General features: G+C 41.8%; 2 protein-coding genes across 2 annotated transcripts; both read right to left on the reverse strand.

Moving 5' to 3' along the window:
• Nucleotides 1–1,231: 1,231 nt before the first annotated feature.
• Nucleotides 1,232–10,012, reverse strand: LOC115370383 (ras-related protein Rab-1B-like). The gene is made up of 9 exons (XM_030067384.1): nucleotides 9,890–10,012; nucleotides 8,949–9,041; nucleotides 7,945–8,049; nucleotides 6,824–6,925; nucleotides 5,701–5,776; nucleotides 5,485–5,577; nucleotides 3,641–3,736; nucleotides 3,103–3,234; nucleotides 1,232–1,807 (listed from the first exon to the last, which is right to left on the reverse strand). Exons 1-9 carry the CDS (start codon nucleotides 9,925–9,927, stop codon nucleotides 1,628–1,630), a joined length of 915 nt encoding a protein of 304 aa, XP_029923244.1. The 5' UTR covers nucleotides 9,928–10,012; the 3' UTR covers nucleotides 1,232–1,627.
• Nucleotides 10,013–11,441: 1,429 nt separating this feature from the next.
• LOC115370375 (E3 ubiquitin-protein ligase TRIM39-like) lies at nucleotides 11,442–13,315 on the reverse strand. Its single transcript, XM_030067366.1, has one exon. It carries the CDS (start codon nucleotides 13,313–13,315, stop codon nucleotides 11,552–11,554), a length of 1,764 nt encoding a protein of 587 aa, XP_029923226.1. The 3' UTR covers nucleotides 11,442–11,551.

Below are 13,315 nucleotides of genomic sequence, written 5' to 3' on the forward strand. Positions count from 1 at the left end.
GATACAAGCCAAGTCTATACATAGTATTTTGTTCACATATCACACCTTTTTTTTAGTATTTAACACTGCATTGAATCTATTTTATAGCATACACATTTTAGTTACTTTGTAGATGTCAATATATTAAAGCTTTTGTTCTGTTTAGTTATTCTCTGTTCTCTTTTGAGTTACATTAGTTTGTGGTGTGTGCAGAGGAGCCAGTGTGTGCAGTGGCCTTAAATCATCTGATTGGAGTAAACCTGAGGCACCAACTGTGGCTACAGCAACGTGGAGGGACGCTCCTTTGCTCCGTTTTGATTTTAAGTTGCTGCCTTGATGTTACATTTGTCTTCATTGCATAGTATGATTTGTTAGTTATCATTTTATGATGCCATTTGGGCCCAGAACCTTTGTTAAGTATCTTTGTTTTGTATTATTGGATCATTATTATCGACTTTTTTGCATCTTGGGTTAATAAATTCCCCCTTTTCTAACATAAACTTGTGATTCCTTGTGCCTGCTTGCTTGGTCCCTCACACTGGGCCAAACAACTTCAAGAGGGCGTGGCAGTGGGCGGGGCTTAGCACAAACAGGGCTCTCCATCTGCAACCTCTGTCTGCCATCTACAGAGTATTGTGCCCTCTTGTCGTTGATAAATGTTCAGACAAACTGCTAGGTAGCCGTGGCTGAATGGTGAAGCCTTCTTTTCCACACTAGCATTTAACAAGCCACAGTCGATATAAGAAGCAACTTAACTTAACTTATCCATATTTTAAAATGAAGTGGAACTAGTAGGGCTCTGGAAGGCATTGTGTTTGTGGCATTTCTTGTAAATCCCGTGAATATTTTCTAGGCCTGGGACAATGTTTATCTCCTGATCTGATACTATCATGATACCTGGGTGCTGATTTGATATGTACTGAGACAAGTTTCATGAGGCTGTGATTCTCCTAGAGGTCACTAGAGGTCATTTTATACAGTGACATCCAGTTTGACAAAATGCTCTGCCTGCAGTGAAATGGCTGCTATGGGGGCGAACATCATCACACATGAATCAAATGTGGCTCATTGAATCCACAAGAGTCTCAGCTTTCCAGTCAAAGCCAACTGATGCAACTCCAAGACTGTTTAGGCCCCAGTCTGCACAAACACACCATTTTACAACAGGCCACAAGAACACATGTGGACTGCAGGGGTTTGTGGCCCAAACTGCATGGGATTAGCAGAAGGTGGGCATGTCTGCAAAGGGGAGAGCCGTGGCTGCCCAGAGAACCCATTTTCATTCACACATGTGGAGGTCAGATGTCACGGAACCCCGCTGGAAACAGACATGCCAGTGTTTCCCTCGCCAAAACTTAAAAAACAGCCTACATTTGGAGCAATATTTAGTCCAACAACCTAACATGACATGCTTGGCGTTAATAGATGCCTTAGCTTGATTCAGTAATCTAAAAAAAATAAGTAAATAAATTGTTGAAAAAAAATCACACATACACACACACAAAAAAAGAATCGCCCTACTTAAGTGAACTGGTTTTTATGTGAACATTTTCTGTAATGGACCACAAACTGAATAGTGGATGTATTATTTTATATAGCCAACAAAATTATACCAAACACCCAAGCCTGTTATTTTATTTTATGTTATTTATGAAAGCAGGCATTTTTTTCCTGTTTTCCTGTTTTCCGGAGCTGGTTCTGGGGGGAGCTGGTCGAGGCCTCTGTGTTTCATGACGGCTCGTGCCAGGATGAGAAAAGCCTTGTCCACGGCGTCCCCTGTGTAAGCACTTGTCTCTATGAAGGGCATCTCATGTTTAGAGGCCAGCTCCTGTAGAGAGATAATATTTCATGTAGGCCTCCATGCATTGGTTTGGTTTCTTTATTCACACATATAAAACAAACTTACAAAATTAAACTAGCGAGGAAATGTGAGGGAGAATTGCCTAAAAGCCTCCAATGGGCTCAAATAGTGGCATTTGAAAAGCTAATTCAGATCCCGCAGATCCATCAAACTTTCAACCAATCTATACTCTGCCTTTTTGTCTAAGGTAATGGAGAAAGTTTTTATTATTATTATTATTATTATTATTATTATTACACTTTATTGAACATGTTAGAAAAGACAGGGAAAGATAAACAGAAGTGTGATATGTAAACAATATGAGCAATTAAAAGCTAAATTGATTGATTGTCAATTGAATAATATAGTTCATGTTCAAAAGGGGTAGGAAGAAGCCAGAAGCTTTTCAAGTCCTATCCCTTCATACTGGTTGTGTGATTCAAAACCAATAAATTATTGTTCTCTGCTCAAATTCAATCATCCTGAAAAAAGGTTAAAAGAAAAAGAAGAAGAAAGAAAAAAATAGAAGAAAAAAGAAAAAAAAAAGGTTCTTCAGCAGCTGCAGGCTTTCCTGTGTCAGAGCGGCAACAGCGAGGTTTTTCAGTCTGGTTTTAAATCACAACACAGAACTGAATCTGCCCTTTTAAGAGTGTTTGACACAGTGGACAATGAAATTTGGTTTTCCCATCTTGACCAAAGTGTTGGTATCCGTGGCAGCGCTCTAAATTGGTTTAAATCATATCTGATGGATATGTCCCTTTCTGTCAGCAATGGAGATTACTTCTCTCAATCAGCCCCTCTGACCAGTGGTGTACCACAAGGATCAATATTGGGGCCAATACAGTTTTCATTATATATGCTGCGTCTGGGGTGTATATTTAAAAAACATAACATGGCCACATTTATGCTGACAATACTCAGATGTATCTACCGCTGACACCTAGCATGACTCATCAATCAATTCCTTATCCAGTTGTTTGGCCAATGTTAAAACATGGCTCTCGCAAAAATTTCTCTACCTCAGTGAAAATAAAACTAAGGCAGTTAATCTCTCTCACCACCCGCCAATGTCTTCAGACAATATCCCATTATACTCTGGTTCTATGGCATCCTACTGGAAACCTACTGTAAAGAATCATGGTGTGATTTTTTTATTCTTCTTTCAAATCACACGTGCAGGTCAAATCAGTTATCAATTCCAGCTTTTTCAATCAAATTTAATCTTAAAATTTGTGAGATTGAAAGTTCCTGTCAGTCCTGTCTCAGGTCTGTACGTGTCTGACCTGAGCAGCAGCATTGTCCACCTCTCTGTCTCTGGTCAGATCAGTTTTGTTTGCCACCAGCACTTTGAGGACGTCGTTATCAGAGCGAGTCTCGATGTCCCTCAGCCAGGTTTTTAAATTGTCAAAGGAGCTCTGGAGGACGAGAAGAAAGAATAATAATTATTTTTTCGTTATTATTTTTCTGGTCAACTGATAACAAAAAATGTTCAATGAATCAACCATTCCAATCAACTATGACATAATGCATTTGCATACTGCTAAGCAAACTCACACTCTAGCCCTAATGTTGCACTGCTGGGAACTGGCAGCAAACTAGAAGCTGCTCCAAATTATTTTCTTCCCTTGTTTTTAACCTCACACAAACTGTTCTTGAGTTACGGTCATTGAAAAAAGGAGCTTAATGTATGTATAAGTAAAATATAAAGTGGGATACAAACAAACAATGTCAAATAAGGTATGGCTGAATTCATATATTAAATAATGTCTGTGTTAATTATGTTTATTTGTATGGCTTACTGTATGCAGCCCTGATACAAACCTGTTTAGTCACGTCATAGACTAGGATGATTCCGTGCGCTACTCTATACAAGCTGCAGTTGAGACTCGTGTAGCCTTTATTACCAGAAATGTCACACTAAAGAGAGAGAACACACACACACACACACACACACACACACACACACACACACACACACAGGAGGAGAGATAACATAAGCACACATAACCAATGGAAACTGTGAACTGAGTCTGCCATGCAGCATACAACACGCTACAACTTTACTTATCTTAACATATCTTAACATCCAGAATGTAATAAAATAACTGACATGTTTGTTGTCCCCCACACTTGAAAATGCCGCAACGGGATATGGATTATTTATAATTCATTAATCTTTATCTGGATTCCCATTAGCTTCCAGAAAGTGGTTGCCAATCTTCCTGGGCTCCATGCAAAAACAACAATAATCACAAATAATAACTGAAATTAGCACTGATTGACTTTGTAGTTGTTTCATCAGCCCGATGCTCTGGGCATCAATCGCCACCTGGTGGTGAGTTGGATCAGATGGCAGGGGAGGCTTCCAGACAGACCTGGTAAACCCAAGTCTGTAGTGAGCACTGGGAACGTCTGGTGGAGAACTCTGTCTGGAAGGTCTTCAACTCACACCTCCAGAGGGGATTCTCTCTGATCCTGAGGGAAGTTGGGGACATGCAGTTGAAATGGACCCTGTTCAAAACCTCCATTGTTGAAGTGGCAGCTTTGAGCTGTGGTCAGATGGTCATCAATGCCTGTGGTGGTGCAATCCAAGGAGCGGGTGGTGGACACCACCAGAGAGAAAGAGGCTGTCAGGTTGAAGGAGGCCCTCTGGGTTTGGCTGGCATGGAAACTCGGCTCACAACGGCTGCGGTGACAGTGGTCATGGAAGCAAAAACTCATGGGTGGGAGAAGTTCAGGGCCTCAAAGAAGTTCTGGCATACCGTCAGGCAACTGAGGAAGGGCAGGAAAGGCCTCATCCAGGCGATGGAACAGAGCTCCTAAACCCAAGTGGGGGTTGACATGACTGGGAGTCAACTGCCTTCACTAAGTGTTGGCAAAAAAAAAAAAAAAAAACTAAACTAAAACTAAATATTCTGAAACAATAAAAACTAAACTGAAACCTGCAAACCCACTCTGGAAACTAAGTGAAGCTAAACTCAATTGAAAACAAAAATTAAAAACAAAATAAAAAATAAAAACTGTTCTGTCGGGTCAGATATAAACAGGAAAGAAATTTCTAGTATATCAATAGATTTATAGCCTCTGGTTCCAGGTTTGACATTTTTCTCACTTGTTTTAATGTTTACTGGATATTGATATTTACTGTAAAAAAAAAATCATTTCATGCTGCTAAGAAAACAACTGAAACTAAGCCGAAACAACGAACGGGAGGCAGAGTTAAATAGAAGTCAAGTATTTTATTTGATCGGGAAGATGCAGTTTAACGCAGTTCCAATAGAGCGCGAAGCTGGTGTGCTGCACACAGAGTTTGTAGTTGCTGCTAATGTTCAGCTCCTGTCCCTGACTGGGCTTTTACATGTACGGTGTAACTAAAATATAGTGTTCATTATCATAAAACACACAATACACTACAGATATGGAAATACAATAAAATAGCACAATATATATTGGCTGATGAAAAATTCATGAGTGTGACATCTAAGCTTCATTTTGAATGGATTTCATTGATAAAGCCCAAAGTAAATTTTGATTTTGACAAGTGAAATCTGGTGGTCGGGTTTGGACAAAAATTTTCTGGTTATGCCAGTGGTAGTATTTTTTATCTGTTACTGCCAAATGTTATTTCCTGCCCCTTCATCCAGTCAAAATATGTTTATACTTACCATCTCTAGAACGACTTTCTTCCCTTTCAGCACAACTGATTTTTTAGTAATACTGAGTCCTATAGTGGCGTTAGGTGTTATAAATCTGCCACCCTGTGGAAGAAAACACACCACAGAAATGTAATGTTGGAGTTTAACACTACGATTGTTTGGAGTGTAACACTACGATCACACGATGGGCAACAAAACTACACAATGGCAATGTCCCAAACGCACCACAAATCGCACGAGCAGGCAGGTCTTCCCAACAAAGGAGTCTCCAGCCAGAAGGAGCTTGATGACGTTACTCTGGCTGAGAAAGCAGAAAACAGGCTCAAATCATTAACCTTTAATATTTTATTCTAATAAAATAAAAAATAAAATAATATTGTGTTCATTGTTTAGAGCGAGAGAGAGAGAGAGAGATGGTAAAATGAAATTCCTACTTTGCTAGTCCTCCTTCCACATGAAAAATAAAAATAAAATTACATTTAACTGGCAGCAGTTATTTAACAAAAGCAGACATTCTCGCTCACTCCAGCCTCTTTTTAATTTCAATCACTGACGACGCATCTCACATCTGTTGCAGCTCGACCCAATCACGTTCACCTCAGATTATTGAATTATCCCAGCGGCTCTGAGAGGGTCGGGTTCTCCGCTGAGGTGAATAAGTAAAACTGGAATATTCTCTGTCGCATCTAGGGTTAGAAAAAATGTGTTCAATTCCACTGAGGCACGAAATTTAAGAAAAGGCCGCCTCTGAATTTATAAGGAGGAAAAACCACCTGCATGTTGTTAATTCATATTTCAGAGACCTCCCAAAATTTCTCACATCATGTCTTTAAGGGAGCTCCTGTCTTATTAAGGGCAGCTGAGCTCCTCCTGCTCCCCTGTAGCGCCCCCTGTAGGTAAACAGTTTGTGTTTTTCTTCATGAAGCAGCTGCTTTATAGCCGAGCTGCACTTCACTTTGATTTGATCCATCAGCTGACAGTTCAGCTGCTGGCCAGAGTCACACAGGAGAGGCTTTCTGCTGGAAAAGTGACGGTGTGGCCGGTGTCGGGGTGTTGGGCTGGACCAGAGCTGTAGACAGGGGACGGCAGGTGAGTGGGCGGGGCTTCAACCCATCCTGGGACACATGTCTGTATTACACCTCTGATGCCATGTGGACAAAAGTGTCCCAGGCTTCCGAAAGCATCCTGAGTGATCAGATCTCAAGACACATTGAGGACACACTGCTGCTGTTCACACCTGAACTGAGAGCTGCCAGCTGCTGATCGGATCACGCAGGACCGAGGTTAACACCAGGTGGAAACAGGGTCAGAGTGTTGGTCGATCAGACAAAGTGTTTGTATGTCAAACCTCTTAGGACAGCCCCACGGCAAGTCAGCAAGCTCTTTCTTGGGTTTCTCTGTTTCCACTGACAGACAGTCAGACGCCGACTCGCTCGTCTCTGTTTGCAGCCTGCAAGGAAACACACAAATCCTTTGGAAAAATGTTTGTAATGATTATAATACTGGAATATGTCCATATCACCCAGTCCTACTTGTTTGTAATCACATATGAATTACATTATAATTAGATTATACTATCAGCTTCAGTCAGTTCCACATGCTCAGTTTACTTGCGTTGTGTTTGAATGAAATTGGTAAACATGTATAACTGAATACTACACAGATTATTATAGTATCTTTGAGTTGGGTAAAGTTATGTCACATTTGGTATCACCTAATTTGATTTGAATCATGTTGGTGCAACACATCCTATCTATAAGAATTCGAAAAGTATTATTTTATAGAGCCTACATGGGACAACTTCCCTCATCCCTTCATTTTTTTTCAACACGATAGAGATCTGTCTTGGTGACAGGGTTTAGCCAATCATATCAAAGAGATCAGAGTTTGTAAAAGTGTACGTCTGTCTCAGATTGTGGAGAACCTGCAGGTTTTTGTGCCTTTGAGCATTTTTTTATAACTCATGGGTACCAAGAAATTAAAAATACAATCAGTATATAAATGCAAATGCCAAATAAAATCTTATTCTTCTTATTAGCCTGGTTTTTACTTAAATTTTAGTTATTTATTGCTACATATATTTATACACTCACTTCTGTACATGTCATCTTTTTCACTACTTTATTATTTTATCTTGAACTCTTAACCGCTAATTTACTTTTCAGGACTGTTTGGAATTTTGATTTATTTTTTATGTGTTTATTTTCTGCTTTTCATATCTTACTCATTTTACTATGACTTTTATTTTGCTACTTTGAGTTTTATCTGTATCTTATTGGGCTTTGTCCTGCGGCTGCTCTTTCCTGTTTTTACTGTCTTTGTGTTTTGTTGGAGGCGCTGGGGTGTTGTTGTATTGTTTTATTGTTTCACTGTGTGCGGCACTTTGAGTTACATGTATTTGTATGAGTGTTGTGCTATATAAATAAAGTCTGACTGACTGATTGATTGATTGATTGATTGCTGGCTCACGTGTGAATCGTGTCCCTTGTGAATCCCAGAGGAGGCTCCATGGAGCGATCTGTTTTCATGGACAGGAAGCCGGAGGACGCCGAGTCTCGTCTCTCCGCTTTGAGCCTGGAACACAGAAACACACGTTTACTCACACTCGTTCTCCATCACACTCGTTCCCCATCACACTCATTCCTCATCACTCGTTCCCCATCACACTCATTTCCCATCACACTCGTTCCCCATCACTCGTTCCCCATCATGCCTCACCATAGCAAGGAGTTTTTGTCTCAGCAGCCTTACCGCTCCAAGATGAATGAGCATGGTTGAACAAGCTTCTCTGATTGTGCGTGCATGTGTGTGTGTGTGTGTGTGTATGTGTGTGTCTGCAGCTTTGTGTCAATTACTTTTGCCTCCTCTCTGTTATTCTGAAATCATTTGTATAGAAAACCTCAACCACAAACCTAATAAGGACAATAAACGTTTTGAAAATGAATTAATGGATGAATGAATGAATGAATGAAGCCGTGAACTTTTTCTAAGAACTCCAGGACTGATTCACAGATCAATGTGTATTTGACAAATGCGTTAGCATTCGGTAACTGAGAAAATTCAGGTCTGTTTTTTTCTGAGCTTCAACTGGGAAAAAAATTCAAGCTAATATTTATTCTTTTTTTTATGAAACAAGAGACAGGCACTCCAAATATGAGAAAATGTAACAGTGAAGAAGGAAATTTTTTAAAAAAACTGAACAAACCCATTCAGTTTCTATGGCTGCAACAACCAATGGGAGGCGATCACATAAACAAAGTGGAAATAATGAAAAAAAAAAAAAGAAAGAAAGAAAAAGAGAGACTCATGAGATGAGATTAAACAAAAATAAATAAAACAACATACAGGTTATACAGACTGTGAGAATACAAAAAAAGAGGAGTCTGAGATCAGGATAATTTAACACATCCAAAATCCAAAAAGCTTTACATCACCAGCTCTATTCTATTCTATTCTGTGTTCGTCCTGCTCACCTGTCGTCCTCTTTGAACCCACCAGGGGGCGCTACTGAGCTGTCACCTCTCACCGACACACTGTCTGGGGGTTCAGGCTCGCTGCTCCTCATCCTGAAAAGCAGACATGGTGTGTTCAGGTGAGCACGAGAGAGTCCGACATTCGGCGCTTCTTGGTCGCTGCTGTTTGACTGGGACACTCAGCGGCTGCTTCACGGCCCTGTCCTGAGGCTCAAGTGGGTTATTTTATTTTTTTTTTTTTCCTGCTGACAGACACGATTAGTTTTCGAAGTTGGGTGGGGGAAGGTGAAGTTGTCACTATTCGCCACTCTTCAGAAATAAGTAAACAAATAAACTTGTACATTTAAGAGAAATCAAATCTTTAAAATTCTGAGATTATAGTCTCAAATTTACGAAAATAATATCAGGTCAGCAAAGTCACTTCCAGTTTTTAAGTCCCAGTTAAACCCGGATCTTTTCTCGCTGGCTTTTCTGGCTTAGATTCACTTCCCATTTTATATCTGTAGGCCTATTCGCTTTTAATAATTCTGCTCCAATGCCCTGATCGAATTCGATTTTAGTAGGCTACTGATTTTGTTTTTAAACTCAGTTTTTATGGCTAAATTTGTTTGTTCATTTTGGTCCAGTGTCTTCACTCTTGGATGTTATTATGCAATCCGCTTTCATTTCAATATCTTAACGTGTCTTAATTTGTCTTGTTTTATTTATTTATTTTGTCTAAAGTTTTATCTGGCGTTGTGCAGTGCTTCCTTTCGTTTACATGCCATGCTTTACAAAAAAAACTTATCTGACTTCTTGTTGTGCCTGTAGCCCGTTTGCAAAGCTGAGATAAATATTTGCCAGCAAACACAACAAACCGCGACTTCGGCAGGCCGGTTGTTGTTGTTGTTGTTGTTGTTGTTGTTGTTGTTGTTGTTGTTGTTGTTGTTGTTGTAGGGTACCTGTCCTCAGCAGGGGGCTCCGGCTCGGCTCCGTCCATTCTGCCGCTTCTTCCTGCTTTCAGACTCTAGCGCTGTTGCCTTCTCGGCTCCCTGCTCAGCCCCGACTTCTCACAACTCAACCAGTCAGCTGCGCCGCATTCAAGTCACTTTTGCTGGTAAAGAACAAAATGCAGCCTAAAACGTTTTCTTCCCTGCCGTTTTTTAATTCTGCAAGAAAAAATTATCGTTATCATCATTACATCATTTGATATGCATGAGAGTAGCCTATATTTTAGATACACAGAGAGACAGACAGACAGACAGACAGACAGACAGACAGACAGACATATAGATACCGAAGATAGATTTCTTATACCAGTGGTTCTCAAATGGGGCTATGTTATGGGGCTAAATTTTAATTTAAAAAATATCACTCAGTCATAATTCCTAAAATAATTAGTTTTAGTTTGATGAAGCACATTTTATATTCAGTTTTCCCTCTGGCTTTCCGAAAGGTGTCAGATGTGTGTGTTTGTGGTTTAAATGTGTTGCCTAACCCTAACTCTGGAGCGAGGACGTTTGTTCACTCTGACCGGGAAGACGAGACAAAACAAATCCAGAAAGTGGATCAGTGGTTGAAGCGTAGCAGCGATACAGCTGGAAACAAGGAGGAGGAGAAGAAGAAGCAGGAACAGAAACAAGAGACTGGAGCTGGTTTGAACTCCTGAACAGATGATTTTTGTATATGTTTTTTTTTTTTTTTTTTTTTTTTGCACTGGACAGGAAGAACTTGGCTGAAAAAGTTTCTGCCTTACAGTATAAAACAGGTTCAGTTTACAACAGTTTATATTTGCAAGAGATTCAGTTTCATGAGTTCATCTACGTACTATATCAACACACACACCAAACACATCGTCATATTAAGAAAAAATACACACTTTACACCTCTGTAAATCAACATTACTTTGTTGATAGCAATCTGCTGCGAAATAAGGCCAACATTTCTCAGTTCTACACAGGTAGAACTGAGAAATTTTGGATAACTGAAATATCCAAAAATAAATCAACGCTGAATGGAGTTGATTTGGCAAATCAGTGGCGATATGTGGCCCTACATCACTACAGGTAATGAACCTAGAAATAAGGTTGCCTTTCCAAGATGGTGGAAAAGGGAACATTTTAAATTATTTTGGGCCAAAATCCAGTGAAATGGACAATTCTTAAAAGGACATTTACCCCAGAGATTCCTGAGGTGTGGTTTACTTCTAAGACATGTCCACACAGACACAGACTTTTTTAAGATCTGTCCAGACAGGAATGCAAAGACTCAGCTGTTTTCATGAGCTGAGCAATGACTGCAGCGGTTTGTTGATATCCCGGAGTTAACACAAATGGAAGACCAAATCCGCTTCAAAACGTCTCAACGGAGTCCAAAACTGTAGGGAAAAGGAAGTGGAACGATAAAAACAAGGTTCAGTGCTTTATTTGGACAGAGGAGGAGGTTGAGCTCCTCCTAAAAGCCACAAATGAATCCAAAGTTGAAAGTAACTGCATGACCAAAGTGGCACCTGTGTGAGGTCAACGTCCCGCTGCCAACAACGCGGTGCCATCAAGAAAAAGTTGCATTTTCAAAAAACAAAAAACCATTGACCTGTGGAGTTTGGCGTAAACTGAGCATCAGGGTCACTGTGCCGGTGCTGTGCGGCTGACAGGAGTGATCTGCAGAGAAGCGTAACTCCCCTCGCTTCCGGGTCGGAAAAACGGGTATATGATACACTTTGTGGTTGTGCTGGAGTACGGCCACAAAAAACTTCTCAGATACGGTGCATTCAAAGAGAAGACACAGTGGGTGAAGGAGTAGATCACCGCTCTGGTCTCCACGTCATAAAATGAAACCTTCCTTTCTTCATAATCCACAAACACACCAACCATCTGCGGCTCGTGCTCCAGGGTGAGGGCGATGGGCGGGTTTGTGTTTGCCTGGTAGCATCCCCAGTACAGTCCAATTGTCCAGCAGCCATTTTCGGGTCTGAGTGAGACATTGTCGCCTTTCCTGCAGATGGATTCTCTCACCAGGCCGATTTCCCAGCCCACTTGCCCCGTAACCTTAACTTCATAGTAGAACCTGCCGGAGGAAAGCCCCTCCTTTCCGAGGACGAAGTGGAAAAAGTCAAACCTCTTCAGGTTGTCGGGGAGATTCCTCTTTGCGCCACCATCCCTCACTTGTTTCCCGTCCTGTGACAAGATAAGGCAGGGGTGTGCCGTATCGGGGTCCAGAGTTACATCGACAGCGTATTGATGTTGAATCTTCTCCAGCTCGTCATCAAACAGACCCTCCATCTCACTGCTATCAGCGTTCTTGGCTGTTTCCTTCCCATCATCAGCCTGGCTGATGTCACAGATGACCCTGTCCATCTCCAGCCTGAACGCCTCCTCCAGCTTTGCCACAGTGCTCCTCACTGTCTCCACATGCTGGAGGCTGTGGTGCCTGAGGGGGGGCCAGCCTTCGGTGTGTAACAGAGGGAAGACAGGTGGAGGGCTCTGGAGGAGCTGGAGGGGATCCTCAGTTTTTGAAACTTCCTCCAGCTCGGCGCTCCTCTTCTGGAGCTCGGCGATCTGCAAGTTGAGATGTTTGATGACGTCGTCAGCCTGCTGCTCTGCCGCTCTCTGCTTCTCCTCCAGCAGTTCGACCAGCATGGTCTTGTAGCTCTCGACGGAGGCCACCAAAGCAGAGAAGGCCTTAGTGATGTCCACTTTCGCTTTCTCTGTGTCTCCCTGACCTTGCACTTTGGAGTTTTTGACCTGCTGAACCTTTAAGCATTTCACGTTCAACTTCCGTTTCATTTCGGTGTCCATCATGTGCAACCGATCCTTCCTCAATGCACATTCCTCCTCCAGAGCGACAGTTTCATGTGTTGCATGGACATCTTTCATGCATGAGGTGCAAACGAACTTTTGGTCTCTCCTGCAGAAAAACTCCACCACTTTGTCATGTTCCTTGCACATCCAATCCTCCAGGTTTCCCACCGGACTGATCAGTTTGTGCCTTTTTAATGCCGACACTCTCTGATGTGGCTCCAGATGAATTTGGCAGAGAGAAACCAGACAGACGAGGCAGGACTTCACGGCCTTGCACTTCGTCTCCTCACAGACATCACAGGCCACCTCATCTGCTTTGGCCAAACTGTCATCACTTCCCTGGGCTCTCATCCTCTTGAAATGCTCCACCACCTCTCGGAATCCTGTGTTGACTTGAAGCTCGGGTCTCCTGTGGAATTCGGTCATGCACAGCGGACACTGGCTGATGTCCCTGCTATCCCAGCAGTTTGTGATGCAGGACTGGCAGAAGTTGTGTCCACAGGGAGTGGAGACAGGTTCTCTGAAGAAGTCCAGACAGATGGAGCAGGTAAACTCACTGTTGGACAGGGAGGAGCCGGCTGAGGCCAT

This window comes from Myripristis murdjan, chromosome 13, assembly GCF_902150065.1.
Source record: "Myripristis murdjan chromosome 13, fMyrMur1.1, whole genome shotgun sequence".
Taxonomy (NCBI): Eukaryota; Metazoa; Chordata; class Actinopteri; order Holocentriformes; family Holocentridae; genus Myripristis; species Myripristis murdjan.

Coding starts and splice junctions, on each gene's coding strand:
- LOC115370383 (XM_030067384.1), bottom strand. CDS start 9,927: ATGGACGGAGCCGAGCCGGAGCCCCCTGCTGAGGACAG. Junction 3,235..3,640: donor TCTATGACGTGACTAAACAG/GTTTGTATCAGG, acceptor CTCGTCCTCCAG/AGCTCCTTTGACAATTTAAA. Junction 1,808..3,102: donor TGGACAATGCTGCTGCTCAG/GTCAGACACGTA, acceptor ATCTCTCTACAG/GAGCTGGCCTCTAAACATGA.
- LOC115370375 (XM_030067366.1), bottom strand. CDS start 13,315: ATGGCCTCAGCCGGCTCCTCCCTGTCCAACAGTGAGTTTACCTGCTCC.